The 24,073-nt window shown below is 42.5% G+C and overlaps 1 protein-coding gene across 1 annotated transcript; it reads right to left on the bottom strand.

The window, feature by feature from the left end:
- Window positions 1-107: 107 nt before the first annotated feature.
- HCLS1 (hematopoietic cell-specific Lyn substrate 1) lies at window positions 108-22,485 on the bottom strand. The gene is made up of 14 exons (XM_081139262.1): window positions 22,359-22,485; window positions 19,863-19,946; window positions 19,219-19,292; window positions 11,843-11,972; window positions 10,024-10,134; window positions 7,930-7,984; window positions 4,643-4,753; window positions 3,955-4,010; window positions 3,253-3,322; window positions 2,417-2,628; window positions 1,888-1,992; window positions 1,100-1,379; window positions 892-954; window positions 108-690 (listed from the first exon to the last, which is right to left on the bottom strand). Exons 2-14 carry the CDS (start codon window positions 19,944-19,946, stop codon window positions 554-556), a joined length of 1,488 nt encoding a protein of 495 aa, XP_080995388.1. The 5' UTR covers window positions 22,359-22,485; the 3' UTR covers window positions 108-553.
- Between the last annotated feature and the right edge of the window lie 1,588 nt (window positions 22,486-24,073).

The following is a 24,073-nucleotide window of genomic DNA, read 5'->3' as shown; positions in this document are numbered from 1 at the left end:
GGTAGGAGGGAGTCTTCTGGATATGCCTAAAAGAGGGAAAGAGAATTGAAGCCATGGCAGTCAAAGCCATTGAGGGTTGCACACAAAGCATTATTTACTTCAACCTAGAGAGGAAACATAGTTCCATTTTATTTCCAATTTTAAGACTAAGCAGAGAAAAGATATCTCTGCAGGAAAGGAAAATAAGGAAACAGCACAACCAGGTAATACAAGTAATCTAGACATAACTTCCCAGGTAAGCAGACCAGGAAGCCTAGAGCTCACAAAAGCAGAAAGCAGAGCCTGAGGGGTTAGAAGGAGCACTCATGGGGAAGGAGGTGGGACTACAAGATAAATGTCTAGGAGCTCACACAGGAGAGAGAGGACACTGAAAAGGAGCTTCTTCCTCGTGCTATCTCTGACCCAAGCCCTAATGGAGAGGGAGGGGGAAGTCCATCTAGAATCTCAGGTAACTCATGACATCCTATTAGACACTTGCAACAGGATGGGAGGGAGTAGAGGCAGAGCCACTTTGGACATGGGAAGTCACAGTGCAGAATATAGTGAGGGCCATTTACTGGAGAAGGTTGACATAATTTGCAGGGAAGAGTCCAAAGCTTCCATGGCAACGTCCCCGCCACCAGCCCTCATCCACCATCTCAATGTCAGTGATGATGTCATCTGGATCAAAGGAAATCTCATCACTTCCCTCTGGAGAGAAAATTGATGGGATATTAGGATGGTCAGACAGGAATCCCTCTATCCGTGTGCCCACTCTAAACCTCAGGAAGGGAAATAGGCCTGGTCTTCTTGATGCCAAGCCTGGATACTTTTGTGACCCTCAGAATTCCTCCCCCTCTCTTGTTTCAAGGGCCTTCAGGCACCAGACCCCTCAGGTCACTCGCAACCTACCTCCTTGATAATCATACAGGGCTACAGCCGAGATCCCAGCCCCAGTCGGACAGCCTGATGATCCTGCATTATGAGAAACATAAACATAGTCTCACCAGCATGGAGAAGGAAAACAAACAGGTTCTTCTGAGTAATGGGACAATGCCTTCCCCTGACCAAATTCAGGACCTGACCAAATTCAGGAGCTGATTCCCCCTCGACCACTCACCAGCCAGAGAGGAGGGAAAAGAGGGCTCCTCAGGCTCCAGCACATCTTCGTAGTCCCCTTCTATTTCATTATCTTGCTCATTTCTGTCTATCTCCCCAACATCCTCATAGTCATTCTCAGGCTCAGGCTCAGGCTCAGCCTTGGGCTCAGGCTCAGGCTCAGGCTCAGGCTCAGGCTCAGGTTCTAGTTCATACACAGGTTCTGTTTCATACTCTGGCTCTTCCTCCACCTGGAGGCCTTCCAGAGTCCTGGGGGGCAAAGCTGGGGGCTCCTCCTCATCCTGAAAAGAGACAGTGTGGGGCAGGGTGACTTGAACTCACCAGGAGCTGCTTCTCCAAAACCTGCCAATGGAGGACTGCTAAGACCCCACCCATTACCATCCTACCACTTCTACCCTCTACCCTTGCTTCCTTCTAACAGTCTCTTTTAGGATACACAGTCTTTCATTCCTCAACCTCCTCTCACACTTACCTACTCAAAACACCTACCAAGAGATGATAAGAGGGGAATGTAAAAGATGTAAGGAAAGGGAAGTGGGAAGCAAGTCAGAGTCCTTGGAAGGCCAAGAAAACATTGAAGCAAAAGCACATTGTTGGGAATATCACAGCTAGAATGACCAACTCTCCTAGTCTTCCCAGGATTGCGTGGTTTCCCAGAATGCAGAACTACCAGTATTAAGATCAGGACAGTCCCAGACAAACCAGGACGGTTGGTCATACTCTATGGTCTACCTTCCTAGGACCTGAGGAGATGGAGAAGGGACAGAGAATCTTTGGGGTTCTGCTTACCTCTAGGGGTTCCTTCCTTGAGGGCAAGGAAGGCAATGGGTGTCCCCTGCTGGTTCTCACAGGCTCAGGCTCTGGCGAAGAACAACTCCCTACTGGAGGCCAGACCTATGGAGAATGAATCATCTCTCCAGTAAACAAGCCTCCATCTTCTCTCCTCTACTGACCTGCAACACCCCCTCCTGCCTCTGCCAATCCAAATCCAACTCATCCTTCAAGATGAGCCCCAATTTGTAGTGATGGCTCCTTCCTCTCAGTTCCTGCAGTAATGAGTGGCTGCACTGACATGGCTGGTGACCTGTCTTCTGTTATATTGTATAAATCTTGTGGGCTTTTTCTAACATTCTGGTATACATGAGGCCCAATTACACAGTCAGACTGAAAACTTCCTGAAGACAGGGACAGCACTTGTAGAGAATTTGTTTAACGCAGGGAAAGGCTGTGCCTTATTTTCTACCAGTAATTTGGACACTTTAGGCTCCTGCCTGGGCTAGGGATCCTGGATATGGATCCCAGAGCACCAAGCACTCACCTCTGAGGAGATTTTCTTAGGCAATGGGGCTGGCACCGCGGGCTTTTCCGCAGCGGCTGCTGGTTGCTGAGCCTCCTGGCTCTTCTTTACAAGGGCCCTTCTCTCCTGCTGCTGTCTGGCCATCTGCTGTGCCTTCTCTTCTTCTTCCCGCTTCTTCTTCTCCTCAGCCATAGACTCAAATTTTGCCTTCAGTCCACGGGCACCACTAGAAGCTATAGACACAGGCAAGAAGAATTAGGGTTCTCCTGGGTTGGGGGAGGGGGTGGGAGTGTGGCGCTTGAAGGAAGAAGAGACATCTGTTAAATACCCAGGAGAGCAAATGGAGAGGGGACTTATGGAAGGGAAGGGAAGGGAAAGGGGTGTGATGGAGGAACAAGGGGGTTCCTGGAGGATGGTGAAGCCTTGAATCCTAGATTTCCACAAGGCCAGGCCATGCGATCTCAGAGCCTTGTCCTTTCTAAACCATAAGCCTTGGCCCTCTAACCTACACCCTTCCTTGTCTACAGTCCTTAAATCCGTATACCCTCTGACCACCACCCACCCTCTACCTCCCATCCCAAGCACCTATCCCTATGTATTCTTCCCAAATGGCTCCCCAACCCTCCCTCCCTCCCTGTGTCTCTGTTCACAGTTTCTTCCCCAATGTCACTCTGTCTCTTTACCCACTTAACTTAATTTTTCTAGGAGAGAGAATCTGGGAATATGAAGGTAGGGCTCAAGTGTGCCTCTGCTAATCTGGGAAGCCAAAGGCACGGAGCAGGTAGTCTGGGGAGAAGAAAAAACGAGAAGGGAGAAGCAGCTGAGGAGCATAGAGAAAGGGAATTGTCAAGACTCACCAGCCTCTGTGGGAGTCGTCTTCTTATAAGCTGTGGTTGGAGCCTCCATTTCATTGAAGCCAACAGCACTCTGCAGAACAGTAGGTGTGTGTGGGGGGGGGTGGTGGTAAGGAAGCGGCGGTGACTCGGAAAGCAGCGTTAGGGACAGGGGCCGCCAGAGGAGGTATCCTAACCATTTGATCCCCAATGGTTGGACAGGATAGTCCAATGCTGCTGTTTTGTGGCAGAGGGAAGGGAAAAGAAGTTCTAAACTGGTGGGCTCAGCTCCCTTTTTTAAAAGTACAGTGTACCTAGAATCTCCCATCTCCACGTCCAGCTGCATGGACTGCAGCAAGGCCCGTGGGTAATGCGAAGAGAAACTGGGGTAGGGGAGGGCCGTGACGTGGAGTGGGAAGACGCTGCAGATTGGGATAAACAGTAATGTCAAGCATTCAATGAAATTTTAAACATCACCTTTGCCTGGAGTTTATCTGTCTCTCTGTCTCTCTCTGCCTCCCTTCCCTCTCCTCAGTTAAAGCTCAGGCTTCAGAAGACACGCTCATTAGATGCTGAGGGCAGTTCATGGGGAGTGCAGGACACCAGGGGACAGCTCAGGACACCAGCCTTTCCCACCTTCCCCCAGCTTTGCCTCTCCCTCTTCTCCATGCACTTCCAGGGCAGTCTGGGAAACTATTCTCAAAACATTGGTATTCTGGTATTTACCTTATCCACTCGGTCCTTCTGGATTCCATACTGGCCACCAAAGCCCTTGGCATAATCTACAGGACAGAAAGGTCTGAGAGTCATACGGGAGTTAAAATGCTAGAAATGGGTGGGAAGAGGGAACAGTGGAAAGACAGGCCAGAAGACAGAAGTGCAGAAAACAGAGAGACTGATGGGGAGGTGTGAGAATCAGAGCACAGGGAGAGGCATAAATGGACGAAAAAACCTGAGAGAGAATAGAGGGGAGAGAGCTGGGAATTGGAAAACATAAAAAGAAAAAAGTGACAGAATAGGAGACAATGTAAAGGAAGAGCCAGAAAAAAATAAGGACAGCCCTCCAGCCAGCCCCTATGTGTCCCAGAGAGGAAGGAGACCTCTCTGTCCTGCGAGGCTGAGGGGCCTTTGAGAGTAGCAGCCAAATCGCACTCTTGTCATCACCAGCTGTCTCCACCCTTTTCTCAATGACTCCTTCTCTCCAGCTCCCTTTTCGGTCCTGCTCCTAACCTCCCTGTTTTCCTCCCACCCCTTTTGGTTTGCACCTCCCTCCCGACCCCCCCACACATACACTTACTATTCTTCACCCGCCACCTCCACTGCACACCTGCCCCTCTGAACAAAGGAAAGAAAGCAAGAAAGTGACAGGTTCCATGGTGCGCTGTGACCTCCCTCCTGTCCGGCCCCGACTTACCTCTCTGGGATTCGTGTTTCTCGGTCTCTCCTTTGTAGTCATATCCCAGAGCTGCCTTGTCCCGTTTGTCTTTCTCTACCCCATAGCGGCCACCAAAGCCACGCGAGTAATCTGCGGAGGAAGGAGCGGTCATGAGAGCCCGCTCTCGGCCCACAGGAAAGAAAGAGCCGCTGAAGAGAGAAGTGAACAGGAATGGGTGGCTGGGGCCTGGGGAGAGGGCAGGGCTCAGAGGTAGGCGAGTTAAAGGGAAACGGTGTTCTAAGCCATTTTTCGAAAGCTTTAACACTGTTCACTCGTCTCTCTCTTACTCGTGTGCCAAGATGAGATCATTTCATTTTTCTCCCATCTTCAGAAAAAAGGGAAAGTATCAAGAGTATAAGGAGAGGCTTCCAGAAGAAGGAAAAAAAAGGCATATCCACATGAAATGTATGCCTTTCCCTACTCCCATATGAACACTTAGAAATGTCAGCTAAAATATAACAGTGTTTGTTGTTGTTAATAGTGAAGCTCTGTTGTTAAAAGAAAAGAAGGGGAAAAAATCCTGGCTCCAAAAACAAATAGATAAATCAGAGCAGTAGATATGAGGGTAATTATGAGCTGATGTCACAGAAAACCCCAGGGTGTTTTAAGTCCTAGATTTAGTGCCTCGGGTTAGGATCTAGGATCTGGGGTTCTAATTTCTATAAAAGAACAGGGTGCTGAGGAGCAGGAAGTGAATCTGCCAACTGCTATAAAAGAGTTCTAGGAAAATTCTATTCACTTGTCCGGGGAAATGGTGAGGGAGCTTGTAGCTTGTTCAGCAACATACTATAGGGGGGAAATTTACCTATGAGACTTGGAGCCCACACCAGAGTGTATGGAATACAAATATTCAATCTTATGCTACTTATATATGAATTCTAAGCTGAGAAATTAATTGAAATACTTATCTAAGAAAATATGTACCAGAAAAAGAGTAAGCATCAGAAAGATATCATGAAGATGAGACAAAGTAGACCTCAAGACAAAATGCATTATAAAAGATAAGAGAGACATAAGACAATGATAAGAGAACAATTCATCATTCATCAGGAAAACAAATGCTGCATAAACCTATTACATACAACTCATATAACTTAACATTAAAAAACTAAACAATCCAATGAAAAAATGGGCAGAGGACCTGAATAGAACATGCGGATGGCCAACAGACATATGAAAAGATGCTCAACATCACTAATCATCAGACAAATGCAAATTAAAATCACAATGAGATATTGCCTCAGACTTGTCAGAATGCTTATCATCAATAAATCAACAAACAATAAGTATTGGCGAGGATGTGGAGGAAAGGGAGCCCTCAGGCACTGCTGGTGGGAATGCAGACTGGTGCAGCCACTATAGAAAACAGTATGGAGGCTCCTCGAAAAATTAAAGATGGAGCTGCCTTATGACCCAGTGATTCCACTTCTGGATATGTATCTGAAGAAACCCAAAACACTAATTCAAAAGAATATATGCACCCCTATGCTCATTGCAGAGTTGTTTACAATAGCCAAAATATGGAAGCAGCCCAAGTGCCCATCAACAAGACCAGTGGATAAGAAAGTGGTGGTACATACATACAATGGAATATTACTTGGCCCTGAAAATGCATGAAATCTTACCATTTGCGACAGCATGGTGAGACAGAGAAAGACAAATACTATATGATTTCACTTATATGTGAAATCTAAAGAGCAAAATAAACAAACAAACAAAGTAGAAACAGACTCATAGATCCAGAGAACAGACTGACGGTTGCCATAGTGAAGGAGGGTTGGGGGATGGGTGGAAAAGGTGAAGGGATTGAGAAGTACAAATTGGCAGTTACAAAATAGTCGTGGGGATGTAAAGTACAGCGTAAGAAATGTAGTTCATAACATTGCAATAACTATGCAGGGTGCCAGGTAGGTACTTGGAAGATAGGGTGGACCACTTTGTAAAGTATATGATTATTTAATCACTACTCTGTACACCTGAAACTAATACAAAGTAATATTGAATGTAAACTGTAATTGATCAAAAATTTTTAATTAAAAATAAATAGATAAAAGAGTGAATCTATGGACTTTGGGTAATTATGATGTATCAATGTGCATTCATTGTTGGTAAAAAAGAAAAATGTCCTGTTCTGATGAGTGATGTTGATAATGGGGAAGGCTGGGCACATGTGTGGTGGGAGTGTATGGTAAATATCTACCTTCTTCTCAAGTTTGTTGTAAAGCTAACATTTCTCTTTAAAACTGTCTTTAAAAAAAGAGACATCGGGAAGAGAATGAAAAGTTCTAATACACATCTAATATGAGTTCTAGAAGAATAAAGGTAAGAGAGGAAAGGCATTATTTTTAAAAATGCCTGAAAGTTTTCTATAATGAGTCACTTTGCAGCTTGAAGAGGACTGATCAGTCTCATGTAGAATAATAAAAATAGGTCCAACACCTAGACATATTCTATAATATTTCAGAATATCAGAGACAAAAATAAAACCTTTCATAAAGAAAAAAACACACAGAGACAAGACATATTAGCTACAAATGAATAATGATGACACAAGAGAGATACCAGAGGTAATGAAACAATGTCTTCAAAGTGATGAATGGAAAATAACAATGAACAGGAGAAGAAAATAAAGACATTTGGTAGACAAATCCTGGGAGTTCTTTCATAGACTCACTGAAAGAATTATCAAAGGTTATACTGTAGCAAGAAGAAAATAGAAGAAGCCAGGAGGAACCAATAAAATACAGCCAACAATGCTGAGCTAAAGTGAGTAAATATGTCGGTCAATTTAAATAAGCATTTACTAGGTAAGAATCATGAGTAAAGTTTGTGGGGTGTATAAACACATAGAACCAACATACCAGGCAATAATAATTGTCCAGTTGGTACAAAGAATATAGAATGTAAAAAGAATGCAATTAAGTTATCCTATATTTCTTCTATTACTCAGGAAGAGATAATGATTAATTTTAAATTTAAGTCAAAGATGCATGTTAAAACTTAAGGATAACCTCCTAAAATAAAGGAGTAGAGTGCCTTATTTTCAACCCATTAGGGAGAAAGGGGAACTAAAGAAAACTTGATCAATCTCATAGTGATAAAGGAGAAAGGAAGAAGCAAGTGCACACTCAGGTTTAAAAATAAATGAAATAGTGAGGAACTGGGCCATGGAGTTAAGAGGGAGTTGACGACGGCTGTTGCTAGTTGAAGTCTGAGCAGGACGGCGGGGCAGCCAGGTTCTAGGGCGGAAGCGGGCGGGTCCTTGCCTTTCTGAGATGTGTGCTTCTCCACTTCTCCTTTGTAATCAAAGCCAACTGCTGACTACAAAGAAAAGGAGAGAGAACTGGTTAGAGTCGGAGCTGACAGCTCTTCCCCTCTCTCACTTACCCTTACTCCCAGCTCCGCCCAGAGGTTCATGTACAGGGGCTCACGCCTGTGTATGGGGGTTTCATGTGGAAACAGATAGTAGCCTGTGAGGCTGGCGCAAATCAACGAATGTGGGCTAAGGACACAGACAGGTCTAGATGCAAACCCACCTCCCCTACTTGTAGCTGTTTAACTTTAGGAATGTCTTTTAATATTTGAGCCTCGATCTCTTCAAATATAAAGTGAAAATAGGTATACCTGGCTCATTAACCTCAACTGTAAAATGGAAGAAAGGATCACTCTTCACTGGGGGTATTGTAGGAACTAAATGGGGCAAGGTATGTAAAGGTATGTTTTCATTGGGTTGCTCAGTAAATTAGTGCTTTCCTTCCTAATTCTCATGAAACTTAATGAGATAATAGTGCCTTGTAAACTATGAAGCACTATGCACATGTAAGAGATAGTATCCTACTCTTAATCCACTATACTGTGCCTCTCTTCTTTCCTTACACAGAGATGTGGGTTTTGGTGGGATGAGAGGCAACCAGGAGGAGAGTCTGGATCCTAGCTGCTCCTGAGACTGGATATAGGTATTGGCCAATACCTGACGTCACCATGGAGTTACATCCCCAACTGGCTCAGTAACTATGGGTCTCTAAGTAAGTCTAGATTTTACACCTTAAGAGCTATTGGTATGTATTGTTACTTGGTTTACATGACACACTGGTTGTTCAGGGGGTTCAGTTTGTGGCTGGGAGGCAGAAGACGACGAAAGAACAATGAAACATTAGGCACAGGCAGGAAGAGGCCAAGAGGGAAGAAAAACTCCAACCTGATTAGAGAAGACCATAACGTGCTCCATATTCCATTACTGCCTTAAAAATTACCCTCTGCAGCCCTGTGGCTCAGTGGTTAGAGGGTTGGCCCAAGCACCGAAGGGTCTACGGTGTGATTCCTGGTCAAGGGCATGTACCTGGGTTTTGGGTTCCTTCCCTGCCCTGGTAGAGTGTGTGCAGAGGCAAGCAGTCGATGTGAGAGAGACACATCGATGTTTCTCTCTCTCTCTCTCTCCCTCTCTCTCTCTCTCTCCTTCCTTCCCTCCCTCCCTTCTACTCTCTTTCTGAAAAAGTAATGGAAAAAAATATCCTCAGGTGACTATTAACAACAACAACAACAAAAATTATCCTCTGCATATTTCCTTTCCATTATGATATGCTTTTAACTTTTCTGGTGTTTTTTCCACCTACAATGAAATAACATCTAACATTTAGCTTTAAGGATTCAAGCCCACCTAATAAAAAACTGAAGGTTAAATAAGATTCTCAGCTAGCTATGGGGGAGATGTCCTCTCTGTGTGTAGCTTCAGGGGAAGACACACTATTCTGCACCATTAAAAGAGAGACCAAAGAATTTGATCTACTAGGGAGTGAAACTGACAACATCAATGAGTCACCAATGGCACCCTCGTGACCACTCTGTCATCTGTAATCATACCATCCCTTTTTTTGTTTGTATACTTCAGGGATTTGATGCCAAATCTTGTGAAAAGTACCCTTTACCTTCTAAAAACGTTGCAATTCCAATTAGTTGTTTTACATGATTATTTGCTGCATGGTAATAACTTTAAAGCTAACATCTCTGTTTTCCTGGAAGGCATAAATATTTCATAAGGTTTTGATGTTTGACCAAAAGAGGAGCTTTGGAATTTCCCTCTCCTCTCTTCATGTTTTATAACAAAAATCAATGTTTTGAGAGATTCCTTATTCAAAAAGAGTTTGAGAGCCTTTTCTCATTTAAATTAATACTTTCCAGCTCAGCATGTGGCCTCCAACACTGGCAGCAAGGCACTTGCTGAGGAGCTATCCTCATGCTGGACCCTCCTTGAGTCCGCTGCCCTGTTTTTCACACAGAAGCACAGACCCACATTCAAAGGGGAGTGTTGGTAAGTCCCACTGATTTGAGTTGGGTGATGGGGGGAGAGAGCTGTCACTTACCTTGTCTGCCCTGTCCTTCTCAACTCCATATTTGCCCCCAAAACCTCTGGCAGCATCAGTCTGAGAAGAGTGCTTCTCCACCTCAGCAACATACTCATGGCCCACAGCACTCTAAGAAAAATCAAGGACAGAATGACTGACAAGATAAAAATGACCATAAGGAAATAAAATGATACAGAGATGGGATGGGATGGGATGGGATGGGATGGGATGGGATGGGATGGGATGGGATGGGATGGCATGGCATGGCATGGCATGGCATGGCATGGCATGGGATGGAAGGATACAAGAAATTCCATTCTGGGTCAGTCTCATAGCCTCTGGCAGTGGTGCCAAGGAATACGTGGTGGAGAGCAAGGTGACTTTGGGAGCCTTGCACGCCCTGACTCTTCTTTAATACCATCAAGAACCCATCATTTGGGGAACTTCCACAGGACAGGCTGGGAGCCAGAAGAGTAGAGACTAGGAGGTCAGAGCTGTGGCTAAATCAGAAACAAAAAGAGCTAAAAGAAGGGCTTTGTGCATCCAAACAGAAACGAGGGTAGTTACCAGGGAGAGACCAAAGGGGAATGACAGGGTGCCCTGGTAATGACTCTTCACATAAACAGCCAGGTGGTTTTTTTCTGAATCTTTTCTCCTGTATGACCATCAGAATCCAGCAATGTCCTCTGAGCCCTGATATTTAGCAGTGACTGACTCTTTAAACCAGAGGAGGTCGGTAGACAATACCGGCAGTAGTCCAAGAGGGCAAGTAACTTAAATCTTTTCTATTCCCCTCCACTTTTTAAAAAACTCCATCTACTCTTTTATTTTCTATTTGGTTGTAAAATGTATGTCTCTTCAAATATTTAGACATGGATGCTTCAATAATTTGGGAATTGAGTAACACTTCAAACCAAATAATGATGCCTTGCAGAGTCTCAACTAAGATGAAATTCGAAATTTCTTCGCCTTCCTCCTGCATTTCCACTCCCATGCCGGGATAAGCAACATCAGTACAGAGACTCACACGAAGCACTGCCCCGTATAAGCTCCGGGGAACTGGTTCTGCAATATCTGGGGGCCTGTGTAGGTCAATTTTGCCTGTTGAATTTAAGAATGAATGACTGCTTTTTTCCTAGGAATTTTGTGGGAGAATACAATGCCTACACTGCCCTTCACACAAGGACGAAGCGGAACCTCTTAAGGTGAACTAAAGGTTCGCACTGGATTCTTATTTTCTCCCTCAAGGTAAACCCTTTTTCTTATAGGAATATATTTCTCCCTTTGAGGTGAGGGAAGTCAATGGAAAATATGATTCAATATACAAGCATCCTTTTCTCCCACTTTCCCAGCATCTAATGCAGAAAATAAAAACTCTTCATATTTGAGGGTTCCTCATGGGTAAATTCACATCGATACTTTTCACACCTATGTACACATCATATAATGCACACTATCCACATGAAACACTAAATATACAGTAAAGAAGATAATAAGAGGCGTCGCACCATAGACATAATACACAAACATTTAAAAGTAGTAAATGACTTGAAAACATCTTTTTCCCGTCTCTGCTTGTGTTCCCTGTCTCCTCAGTCTGGGAGTGACAGTGTGGCTGGGCCTCCTATAGCCAGCCCTTCTCAATTCTTGGTTTCCGTCTCCTGCTGCCTACATTTTATGTGTTGATATAAGGAAAAAAAAATAATTGAAATAATATGTGGATAGTTTATTTTAAAGCCCAAATGAATATTGTATTTTTGAACGAGTTTTAAACCATAAAACCAACACAAGAATGAATCTTTTTAAAAATGAAGCAAATATCTCCTTTTCAACTCACCCTGTCCATTCGGTCTCTTTCCACACCGAACCGACCTCCGTAGCCATGGGACGCTTTGGGCCCTGATTCCAGCTCCTTCTTCTTGAGGCTGTCATGCTCCTCTGACACTTTGCTCCTCAGCTGGTGGATGCTGGAAGTAACCACATGACAGAAACTTGTCTAGCACAGGGAAGTCAAAAATCCTCCTTCCCTGAAACATGAAAATCTTCAGGTGTGTTCTGTTCATTTTTAGCAATAACCTGAGCCCCCAAGTATAGCAGAGTTGGGCCTGGGAGTAAGAGATGAGTATGGCCTGCATATCATAGCCTGTTTTAAACTTTCCATAAGCCAGTAATATTTTCTCTAGTCTGTTATTTTGCTCACTAAACAACCTGCTGATACTTAGTCCCATTTTTCATGTTCCTAAATATTAGAGGACAATGGGACCTATATTGTGGTAACTGGGGAATTAGTTTCCTCTCTGAATGGATTTGTTTTCTGGCAATTAGCTACTCTATCTCCAGAAGCACACAAATATTCATATATACTTTTATCCATACAATCTAGTCTCAGGAGTCTACCTTAAGGAAATAATTTTAAATATAGAAAGCTTGCCCAGCCAGCATGGCTCAATGGCTGAGCATTGACCTATATGATCCACGAGATCACGGTTCGATTCCCAGTCAGGGCACATGCCCGAGTTGCACGTTCGACCCCAGGTTGGGGGTGTGCAGGAGGCAGCTGATCAATGAGATCAATGACTCTCTCATCATTGATGTTTTTCTCTCTCTCTCTCTCCTTCTACCTTCCTCTCTCTGAAATCAGTAAAGATATATTTTTAAAAATATGGAAAAGCTTAATGTCTTATGATATTCACTGAAACATTATACATAGTAATAGCAAGAACCAAGAAAGAACTTATATGACCCATAACTGAAGAATAGTTAAGTAAATTGCAATATTATCTTTCAATAGCACACTAGGAAGTCATTTAAAATGATGGTTATGAAAAAATGTAGCACTGGGAAATTTATCTACATATTAAGTATTATGAATTTCCTTCACCACCACCCCCAAATCTGATGATTCTTAAGGGAACTAAAAACTAATACAATTCACTGTTATCACGAATTGTTCTAACACTTTGAGGCTCAAATAATGTTGATTTGGGAACCTCTATCACTAAGAGAATGTAACACCAAAAGGAGGCACTCTCCTAACTCTACTTCCATCTTTACCACGAGGGTAGGGAGCACCTCTGTATATCTGTTTGGTCTGAGGATATGAAGCAGTAGCTCCATGCCAGCGCGAATAAGTGACAATCAGAACTGATACTTGGACACATATAAAGACCCCTGGGGATTCTTAGAAACATTTGGGCAAGAGAGCCCTAAATAAAATAATTGACTTCCTACAGCAAGAAATGAACGTTTAAGGAATTGAGATAGTGATATCACTGGAACTTCATTGGCTCAGGAAAACCAGATACATTGGTTACAGGTAGAATGACCATCTCAGGAATTCTCCTTTCATGGAAGAACAGATCCATCTGGTGGCCTTGTACTATATGCCCGGCAAAGGTCTTTTTAAAAAGCCTTCTCAGCTTTAGTCACAGTTAATTTTAGAAAGCTGGCTTTGAACCAGACGAAGTTAAACTGAGTGCTGGAAGAACCCTCTGTTCCCATGCCTGCCCTAAACCCTCTGGCAGCAGTGAAGGCAGAGATCCTGTGTTGCTAGTTCAACGACACCAACACTTTAGAACTGTCTGTGTCAAAGAAGGTATTGGTTCCAGGGACATGTAAATGACTGATATTTCCCAACCAAAGCACTCAGATGAAGAAGGAAGAAAATGGGGCCAAACATTACTTTTAAGTGAGAAAATTCTGCAAAGTTTTAACTAGTCCAATGATTGCTACATGGGTTATAACTATATTATAGTTGAAAAAAGTTTTTAAAGGGATTAGAAAATGAAATTCATATACATCACTTAATGGATGACAGCAAGGCTAGTAAATATAATTTGACAATATAATATAGAAAATACGATTTGAATGAAAATGTTGGGGCCAAAGACCAGCTTATCAAATTCTTTAGAATATAGTTGAAGCCACTTTAAGTAGGTCTTAGTTATATCATTCCTTCATTTATTAAATATAAATTAAATATTAATTAAACTTTTGAGTATGAGACACTGTTAGGACCTGACAACACAAAGATGAATAGTATGGAGATAGTGGTCAGGTAGAAATGATAGAGAGGAAAATAAACATTACAATTCAATGTGTTTAGTGGCATACCTAAGAAACTTTTGACACATTAACTCTCAGATGCCTATTTTAAGTTTTAAAATACCTTGGAATTTATAAAGCAAAGCAGTTTATGGGAACCAAGTGAAATTCAGGGCCTCAAAGAAGAACTAAGAGACGGAACAGATCTTGTGTTTATTACAAAAGTAAAAGCACCAAGGTAAGCAACTCTGACTATAAAATTTTATTCACAAACAATATGATCACAGATGTAGAAAATCCTAAAGAATCTACCAAAAAAAAAAAAAAAAAGTGTTACTAGAACCATTAAGTACATTTGGCAAGGTCACTACCAAAATCAATTTTATTTCGACATACTGGACACAGATATTGGAAATTGAAAGTAAAAATAAATGCCACTTATCGTCACATGAAATAACATAAAATATTTTAGCATAAATTTAACAAAACATGCACAAGATCTGAACGCATAAAAATATTTCTGAAAACAATTAAAGACTTAATTAAAATGGAGAGATATCCCACGTTCATAAATTGGAAAACTCAGTCTCATTAAGATGTCAGTTCTCTAAAATGATCTAGAGGTTCAGTGCAATCCCAATAAAAACACCAACAGGCACAGTTGTAGGAATTGACAAGCATACTCTAAAAAGCATGTGGAAATGTAAAATCCTAGAATACTAAAAGTTTTATTATTATAAAGGAGAGCAAAATTGGAGGACTATTTGTTTTTATGACTTGTCATAAAGCTGCAATAATCAGTGCAGTATTGTGTGGGACAAGGAAGACAAATGGATCAATAAAATCACCTAGAAATAGACCCCCACATATATGGCCAAAGATGCCAGTAAGTCAATGAGGAAAGAATAGTCTTTTAGCGGTGCTGGAAAACTGAACTATCCATATGGGGAAAAGATGAACCTCCATCTTTGCCTCACACTGTACACAAAAACTAATTTTACCATAGACTTAAATGTAAAAACTAAAATTATAAATATTTTAGAACAAAATGTAGAAGAAATTTTCACAGTTTTGTGATAGGCAAACATTTCTTAGGCACATAAAGCACTAATTATAAACATTTTTGATAAATCAGGTTTCATCAGAATTAATATCTTCTGATTTTCAAAAGATGTCATTAACAAAATGAAAAAGCGAGTTACACTCTGGATTAAATATTTGCACAACACATATATCAAAAAACACTTGTATCCAGAATATATAAAGAACTCTTAAAACTCAATAAGAATACAAACAACTCACTTTAAAAGTGAGAAAAAAGCCCGGCCAGCGTGGCTCAGCGGTTGAGCATCGGCCTGCAACCCAGGAGATCGGGGTTCGATTCCCAGTCAGGACACATGCCAGTTGTGGGCTCTATCCCCAGTCGGGTGTGTGCAGGAGGCAGCTGATCAATGACAACTCTCTCATAATTAATGTTTCTCCCTTCCTCTCTCTGAAATCAATAAAGATATATTTTTTAAAAAGTGAGAAAAAAGATTTGAACAGACACCAAAATGAAGATATGAAGATATATGAATGGCACATAAAAAGAGGCTCAGTAAAATTAGTCATCAGAAAAATACAAATTAAAATCATCATATATCCACATGAGTGGTTAAAATTAAAAATACTAAAAATACTAAGTGTAGACAAGGATGTGGAGCTTTAAAATCATGCATTGTTGGTAGGCATAAAAAAATGGTAAATTCCTATCAGAAAATAATTTGTTAGTTTCTTAAAAGTTAAACACATACTTAATATATGAATCAGCAATTTTGCTCCTAGGTATTTCCCAAGAGAAATAAAAATATATGTCAACAAAAAATCTGAACCCAAATGTTCATGACAGCTTTATTTGTCATAGCCTTAAACTGTCAATAACCTAAATGTCCACCAACAGGGTAACAGGTAAAACAATTGTGGTATATCCCTACAATTATATACTACTTGGCAATAATAAAGAACAACAGACTGATAAACACAAGAGCATAGATAGATCTTAAAAACATTATGCTGAGTGAAAGAAGACAGACACAAAAGAATAAGTTCTATATTATTCCATTACATGAAATTCTGAGGTGGGCAAAACTAATCTGTAGTAACAAGAAGCAGATCAGTGTTTACATCCATCCAGGAGAGGGAGTGGGGTGTGTTGACAGTAAAGACGCACACAAGCATGAGTGGGCAGTGTGGCAAGAAGAAGACGGAGAAAAGGGCAATGGCCTTTGAAAACAGGCAGTTCCTAGGAAACACTAGGCTGCTTGGAGCTGCCTGGCCCCAGACTCATTTATACAATAGATGAGGGATGGATAGGGTCACTGGAGCTATTCACCAAATTACTAAACCACTACACAAGCTAAATTTATTTTAGGCATACTTAAAAAAGAAAGATCATGGTGTGGGGGAAGGTAGTAAGATTAGAGTGAACCACAATCACTTCCTTTTCCTGCTTTGAGTCATCTCAGTTCTGTAGCTACTGATCTCTCCAACTTCCCCCTCTTTCCCAAGAACCTAGGTGATTTAAGAACCCATCTGATCTTAAAGATTGGCTTAGCCCACACTAGCCAGAGAGAATCTTAGAGAACTTACTACTGGAAGGTCTTCTAGAGGTCTTTTTAATCCCAATGGGAAAACTGAGAATCTGAGAAGAGAAGTGACTTGTCCAAGGTCACCTGGTTAGTCACCAGCAGAGACTGGGCTTTTACACCTTGGTAGCCTGGGTAAAGGGGAGGGGAGTAGGTAAATGTCTCCACTATTTAGTCTGTGTAGATCCAGTAAGGTTAATAAAGAAACATGTAGGGTTGTCAAATTTTATGACTCCAAGGGTCTCCAGTCAGCATAACGTATATTCTAAATTGTGCAACATAAGCGTCTACGTACACACCGCTTAGGAAGAAGGAAGACTGTCATCTGTTTACATGTTTATGTTAGGTTTTTAGAAAGAAAATCTGATTAAACTAATCTGTATTAACAGACAAGAAAAATAACATCATTGAGCTGCTCACAGTTGCTAAGTACTGCTCTAGACATCGACACATGTTAGCCCATTGAATTCTGCAGGGCAGCCATCATTATCCCCATCAGGCAAATGAAAAGGCCGAGACTCAGAGGGGTTCATGTCTAAATTCACATTGCTGGGAATGGCAAAACTGGGAGTCCAAGCGCAAGTTCTTTCCATAAAATCACAGCAGGGATTTGGAGTCTTCCTTAAAATGTTCCCCTTTTACTATGCATGAGACAGACACTGGGAGGAAAAGGTACAAGGAGAGTTTGTATTTTAATCCTTTATATATATATATATATATATATATCTTTATTGATTTCAAAGAGAGGGAGGAAGAGGGAGAGAACGATAGAAACATTAGTGTTGAGCGTCGTCATTGATCGGCTGCCTCCTGCACCCCGACTGGGGACAGAGCCCGCAGCCCGGCCGCGTGCCCGGACCGGGACTCGGACGGGGCTGTCCCGGATCCTAGGTCGATGCTCGTCTGCTGAGCCACGCCGGGCCGGGCCGGGCTGTATTTTCATCTTAACAGTTCTCAGGATATCAGGGCTGAGTGGCGTTTACTCAGTAAAGAAAAGGGGCCCTTTGTTTTGGATCGTTGCGCCTACAGGGGGCATAAAGAAGCTTTCTGCAGGGCCCTGATCCATTGTTTTCCCCATCTCCCCAACTGCTGCCAGAATCGCTTGGTTTGTTTAAGAATAATATCCATTACAATTACTTAAGATAAACCATTAATGTCTGATTAAACAACAATGCATAGTACTCAGTATTATCAAATTATATAAAAATCTGCCAAGTTTTCAATAGTGTGTTGTTTGTGCAATGTGGCCATCCACTGACAGTTTTTAAATGTAGGGGGAAAAGAGGTAAAAACACTGTTGTTATAATGGAGATGAGGGGGAATTAAAATGGAGTTGAAAGCTGTATTAGTTTTGCCAATTTGTGTGTAGTTGTCAATTTTTGCTTTTCGTTTTGGCTCTTGTTATACTGTTTCTTGGGTCTATCTTGTTACTGATATTTGATATCCTGAGAGTATCCAATGCAGACAGCCCTGGTTAGATGATCCTGAATGATTGAGGGAAGAAAGAGGGAATCTTTCAATCTGAATATACAACATATCCCTAAGAAACCCTTAGATATGTCTGTAAGTGCCTTCTCTCTTATGGTATCAGAATTTTTTTTTTTTTGTATAATATTTGAGTTCCCTAAACACCATTACTAAAACTGTTTTAATCAACAGATTTTCCAAGTGTCACATTTCTTCATACCACCTTTCATAGCTCCCAATTTCTGTCAAGCAGCCAAACTAAACTTTTATTTTAAAAATCATTCAGACCAGGTGTGCGACCTGATATTGTCCTATTTTTACAATATCTATTCTGAATTCTTTACCTTGACATCTTACTGAACTCTCCTTGGCCCATCTGAAATCACCCTACATTCTAGACATACACTTATATTTATGTGGGTAGTTGATAGATAGGTAGGTAGATGATAGATAGATAGATAGATAGATAGATAGATAGATAGATAGATAGATAGATAGATAGATAGATAGATAGATAGATATAGATAGATGATAGATAGATAGATAGATAGATAGATAGATAGATAGATAGATAGATAGATAGATAGATAGATAGATAGATAGATATAGAGATAGATAGATAGATAGATAGATAGATAGATAGATAGATAGATAGATAGATAGATAGATAGATGATAGATAGATGATAGATAGATAGATAGATGATAGATAGATAGATAGATAGATAGATAGATAGATAGATAGATAGATAGATAGAGATAGATGATAAAATGTGATACAACCTCAGCAATTGAGCCACTTCCTTTCTGAATCCCTTATAATAGACCCATTGGGGAAGCAGCATAGTTGTTAGAAATAAAAGAGAAATAATAGGGTTGGGGGGATAAGAGGAGAGACATGAAACAGAAATACACAATGACACTCACACATAGGAACACACAGGGACAGATTCAAGAAAAAAACACAAAGACACATAGACACAAACTATCTTCTCTCCTTCCTTCCTCCCTGAGTCTCCCAGTTTTCCTTGGGCTCTTCCCACATCCCTTTCCCACTCCCTAGTCCATTTGGCACCTACTTGATATGCTCTGTGCGTCCTGAGCCTTCTATGGTCTTGGCTCCCCATCGTTGCTCCTTCTCAGAGATGTCATTCTGCAAAAGACAGCACTCAGCAATAAGTGATGGCAAGAGATGTGCCACGCTGAGAGAGGCCATGCATCTGACACATGTGCCCTCCATGTCCCCTGCATCTGTTGCCTCCTTCAGTCAGTTGCCTCTCTATGTGGACCCACCCTGGCCCCCATGTTAAATTAAACTGGTGAGCTCTGAAACCCCCCTTCCTACTGCATCCCTCACACTTTCCCCTTCAGATCTCCTATGGCTCCTGACTACCCGCCCCCCCCATTACAAATGTGCAGCCCAAAACCTGGCTAATAGGCCAAAGGAGACCCAAGTTAACCTGCTCCATCAGCATAGCCTTTCACAGCCCATCAATCACAATGTCAAACTCCTCTCTCTTTCTCACCTGTCTCCTTCCATTTTCAACATCAGATGTCATGCATGCCCCACTCATTACAGTCAACTGCCCTACAAGTCAGTTCTACCATGAGGGCTATCTCAGCTCAGGCAGTCCTTTTTCTAAGCCCCCTGAAAGGTTACAGAATGGCCCAAATTCCTCCCCTCTACCTTTCATTATCCAAGGAAAGCTACTTCCAAACTCACCACAAAGTCAGGGTCTGTGTCCCAGTCATCGCCCTGGGTCTCCACGGAAACAGATACATCATGCCCTACTACAGACTTCCACATCTGAGGGTGACAGAAGGTGGCAATAATTAGGGAGGTGGGGGGAAAGCAAGAATGCTGAAGTCAATAATATAGCAGCTCAATGTTTCTTGCCATTTTTTGTTAGAAGATACTAGAAGCTGAGGCAAGGCAGATGGGAGTTTTAGGAAAGTACCTCCGCGGATTTATTTAAGACAAACTAACATGGGCACACCTGAGTCTGGAGAGAAGTCATTATGGGTGTAGATAACACTAAGTAACCTGGGTGTCAAAACTGCTGGGATAATTCATTTGCCAAGAGACCAGGCAGTGGCTTGAAGTGCTAATCAATGAGGGGTACTAGAACATTGCTAGAATTATAGATAGCACCATTTCACTCAGGTTTCTACATATGACTCCTTTTATACCTATCAAACCATATATTGGTCCATCTCTTGATAAAGTGAACATCTACACTCCTCTCTACAACCTGCTTAACTCTATTAAGCAATTTTCCAACCCCCAGTGCAAGTGCTGTCCCACTTCCACTCAGATCAACCACTGAACAGCAGCATGAGGTCAGTAGGGCTGAAACTTGTACACAGAACAATGCATGGGGAAGTATTATTTGCTGGGAATAAGTCACTTATTCTTCCATTTTTAAAAATAGTTCAATTATATTTCGAAAGAAGATAATTTGCATGTAATCTATTCCTCATTTTGAACATTAGAAGTTATTAGGTTTTTATTAACTAAATAAATGATAAAGAACTATTTAGAGGATACCCGTTTGAAGGGGTACCAAACTGCCAATTGTGCATGGGGAGGAGCTGCATGGCTGCTCTGCACCTGAGGGATCCTGGATCTCGGTGGGAAGCGGAAACAGACAATGCTCATCCGCTCCGATGGACGCTGAGACTTCTTGGCCCTGATACCACTTGCTAGCTGGCAACTCCCGTGCCATCCTGCCCTGCTCAGGCTCGTCTCACTGGTGTCTTTTCTCATGCTCTTCACTGTCTCTTAAAGGAGTCCCTCTCATAACCACTTCTAGGCTCTGCAGTGCCTCCACCCAGGCTCTGAGACTCTGATTTTCCTCTCTACTTGAAAACTCCTCCATGCTCTTTGAAAAGTGCCTTGAAAAGCAGCCCAAGGGAAGTTCGTGGCAGACTGGTTAAAGACATGCAAAGAAAATACTGGAGAAGAATTGACTAAGTCAGCAGCACTGTGGTATGAGTCACTGCTGAGACCAACTTTACCTTTCCCAGTGGGCCAACAATTATGGATGGGGGTGGGGCAGGTACACAGGACCTAGGTCCTGGCTCCTGGGCTGCTCTGCAACAAAAGGACTTCACACACACACACACACACACACACACACACACACACACACAAACTGCGGAGACATTTCTGAAATATTTGTGAGCAATAAGGAAGCAATAAGGACTGATGGTCCTGTTTTCTTTCCTGCTCTTCCTCCCAGTCCTCAGCCTGACTGTCCCATAAATCTCCCATCCTCATGTATTTTTAAAACAGAGGAAAGTTTCTGACACAGAGACAAAAATATCCTTGAGCTACTGGCCAGGAATAGGAAAGCCAAGACGTAATATCTAGAGATGGGAGACTGAGAGTAACTTGGTGAGGCATGGTGCCTACAACATCAGGTGCCATCAAGGGCCTCATCAGACGGTTGCCTTTTAGTATCAGTCAAGTACATGGACAGGGAGTCAGAAATCACCCAGCTCTGTTACTAAGCCCCTGTGTAAAAATGGCCAAGGGAATCAACATAGAGTATATGCTTATTCGCCAGGTACCAGGGTAGGCAATTTACAACTAGTAACTTCAATAATTTGGTAAATCATTGAATGTCAGATACTCAGTTTTCCCCAATGGAAAAACAAAGAGGTTAACCCAGCTCATCTATAGTCCCCTCCACTTCTGACATTCCGGGATTCTGGGGTCATACAGTCACAGAAACTAGCCCTAGTCGCACCGCCGTGCCATTTGGCCTCCATCAGCGCTTGGCTCTCAGCACTCGCGTAGGTGAGCAGCCACTTCCTGATCTGTTACAGTGTCTTTTATGTGGATTGTAGCTCCCTGCTCAATTGTATGCTGTCCAAGAGCAGAGACTTTGTCTTCACCTCCTGTGGTTTCCTCCCAACTCAGTGCCTTGGAGCAACTGGCCTTACGAGAGGGCTGTAGACTGTCCACAGAAACCAGGGGTCCTGCATTGATGGCTGCTGAATCATGTCCCCTGGACTCCAGGGGCCACTTCTGTTTCCTTCCCCTGATGCTCATGATCCACAACCACTTCCACTCAGGCCTCCTGGCCATAAAAGGTTACAGGCTCACTAGCAGTGACTTCATTCATCTCTCAATAGGACTAAGAGTCAGGTGGGCTCCTCTAACCTCAGCTCTTGCCCTGTGCTCCCCTCCTTTCCCACTGCTCCGAGTACCCACCTTCCACAGTGCGAGCGTCTGCTCTCGGGCCCAGCTCCTCGCGTCCACCCTTGGCTCCTTCTCTGGCTGTTGCCAACACTGAGCAAGAAGAGCTGCTGCTTCAGTTCCGTATTCAGGTTTTCTGTCATTTCCTGCCACTGTGTCCTCGCAGCTACTTCCTGAAGTTTGAGTCAGTTACTTCTGCTTAGGCACTTAAACAAAAAAGTACTAACTGCTTCTATGTCTAGTCTCTGGCAAGGCTTCAAAGGTCATGGGGAAGTTAAAAAAAAAAGCTCTTATTCTCAGAGTTTGTATCTGGTCAGCGAAGGAAAACATTCAACCAGAAAACACATAACAGAATGCTGTAGAACAGCATTTGTGTCTGAAATAGGCGGGTAGTTGCATGTAGTTTGGTATTGGCTGAAGTAATCAGGGCAGGCTGAATGGAGAAAATGTTTTTTTTTAGTTTTTAATTTTTTTTTAATCCTTACCTGAGGATATTTTTCCATTGCTTTTCAGAGAAAGTGAAGGGAGAGAGGGAGAGAGTAACATCGATGTGAGAGAGACACATCGATTGGTTGCCTCCCACACTCACTCTGACCGGAGTTGGGGATCGGGCTTGCAACCAAGGTACGTGCCCTTGGCTGTAATCGAACCCAGGACCCTTTAATCTATAGGCTGACGCTCTGACCCCTGAGCCAAACCAGATAGGGCAGGGAAAATGATTTTTATGTGGATCTTGCAGGGTAAAATTTAAACAGAAACTCACTTTTACATTACCCACAGCACTTAAAACTGGGTTTGCATATAGTAGGTGTTCAAATAAATACTGATCAATTGAATGATTGAAGGGAATAAGTCACAGGGGAAAGGTAAGGCATGGAGGGAGAAAAATTCAGATTGTTTAGAGGACATCTGAACTAACTGATAGGAAGATTTGGTTCCATATAGTAGGAAGAAGTCTGAAAGAACCAGGTGGTTCCAGATGATGGGAGGTCTGTGGCATTCTGTACTGCTGTTAATCTAGATTTGCTGCCCCACCCTTTCTTCTTGAAGTCAGACTTGTTCAGGTGACTTATTTTGGCCAGTGAAATGTAATGAAATACATCATTTTCTGGTAGACTTTAGACCAGAACAACCTTTGCAATCCTTTTGCTCATTGCCTACCACCTGCAAATTCTCAAGAGTGGGTTTGTTACCGATTTGAGATTACCACCTGGGACCTCGGTTCTACTAGTCGATGAAAAGATTTTAAAGTCAACGAATATGAAAGTAAAGCAAAGTGGGATTTATTGAAGATACACTCCAGGCGACAAGCGGGCCAGTCGAGACAATGGCCCCGAACTCCTGGGTTATATGGTTTAAATGAGAGATTTTCTGGGTGGAGATTTTCATTTGCATTCAGGGATAGACAGAAGAGGGTTATATATTTCTTCTGCACATGCCCTTATCCATAATGCATACTGAAAAGCCCACAGGGGATGGGGTGGGGTCAAAACCAAAATGCAAATTTCATTATAATTAGGCCAGGGCCCTAGCAAGGTCTCATTGAAGTCATGTTGTTTTCCTTTGAGCTTTCACCAAGAACTGGCTGGTTTTGAACCTGTCCTCTGGTCTGCCGGTTGCTGAGCAGCCCATAGAGACAGTCTGAAGGCATTGTTGGTCTGACCCCTCTTCAGGACCCCAGGGCAGGCCCCACCCCAACCACTCATGTCTAATATCTTACCTAACAGGTC

Source organism: Miniopterus schreibersii (genome assembly GCF_964146895.1).
Source record: "Miniopterus schreibersii genome assembly, chromosome: 5".
Lineage (NCBI taxonomy): Eukaryota > Metazoa > Chordata > Mammalia > Chiroptera > Miniopteridae > Miniopterus > Miniopterus schreibersii.
Note: the sequence above shows the minus strand (reverse complement) of the source record. Positions and strands in the feature narration are given on the sequence as shown.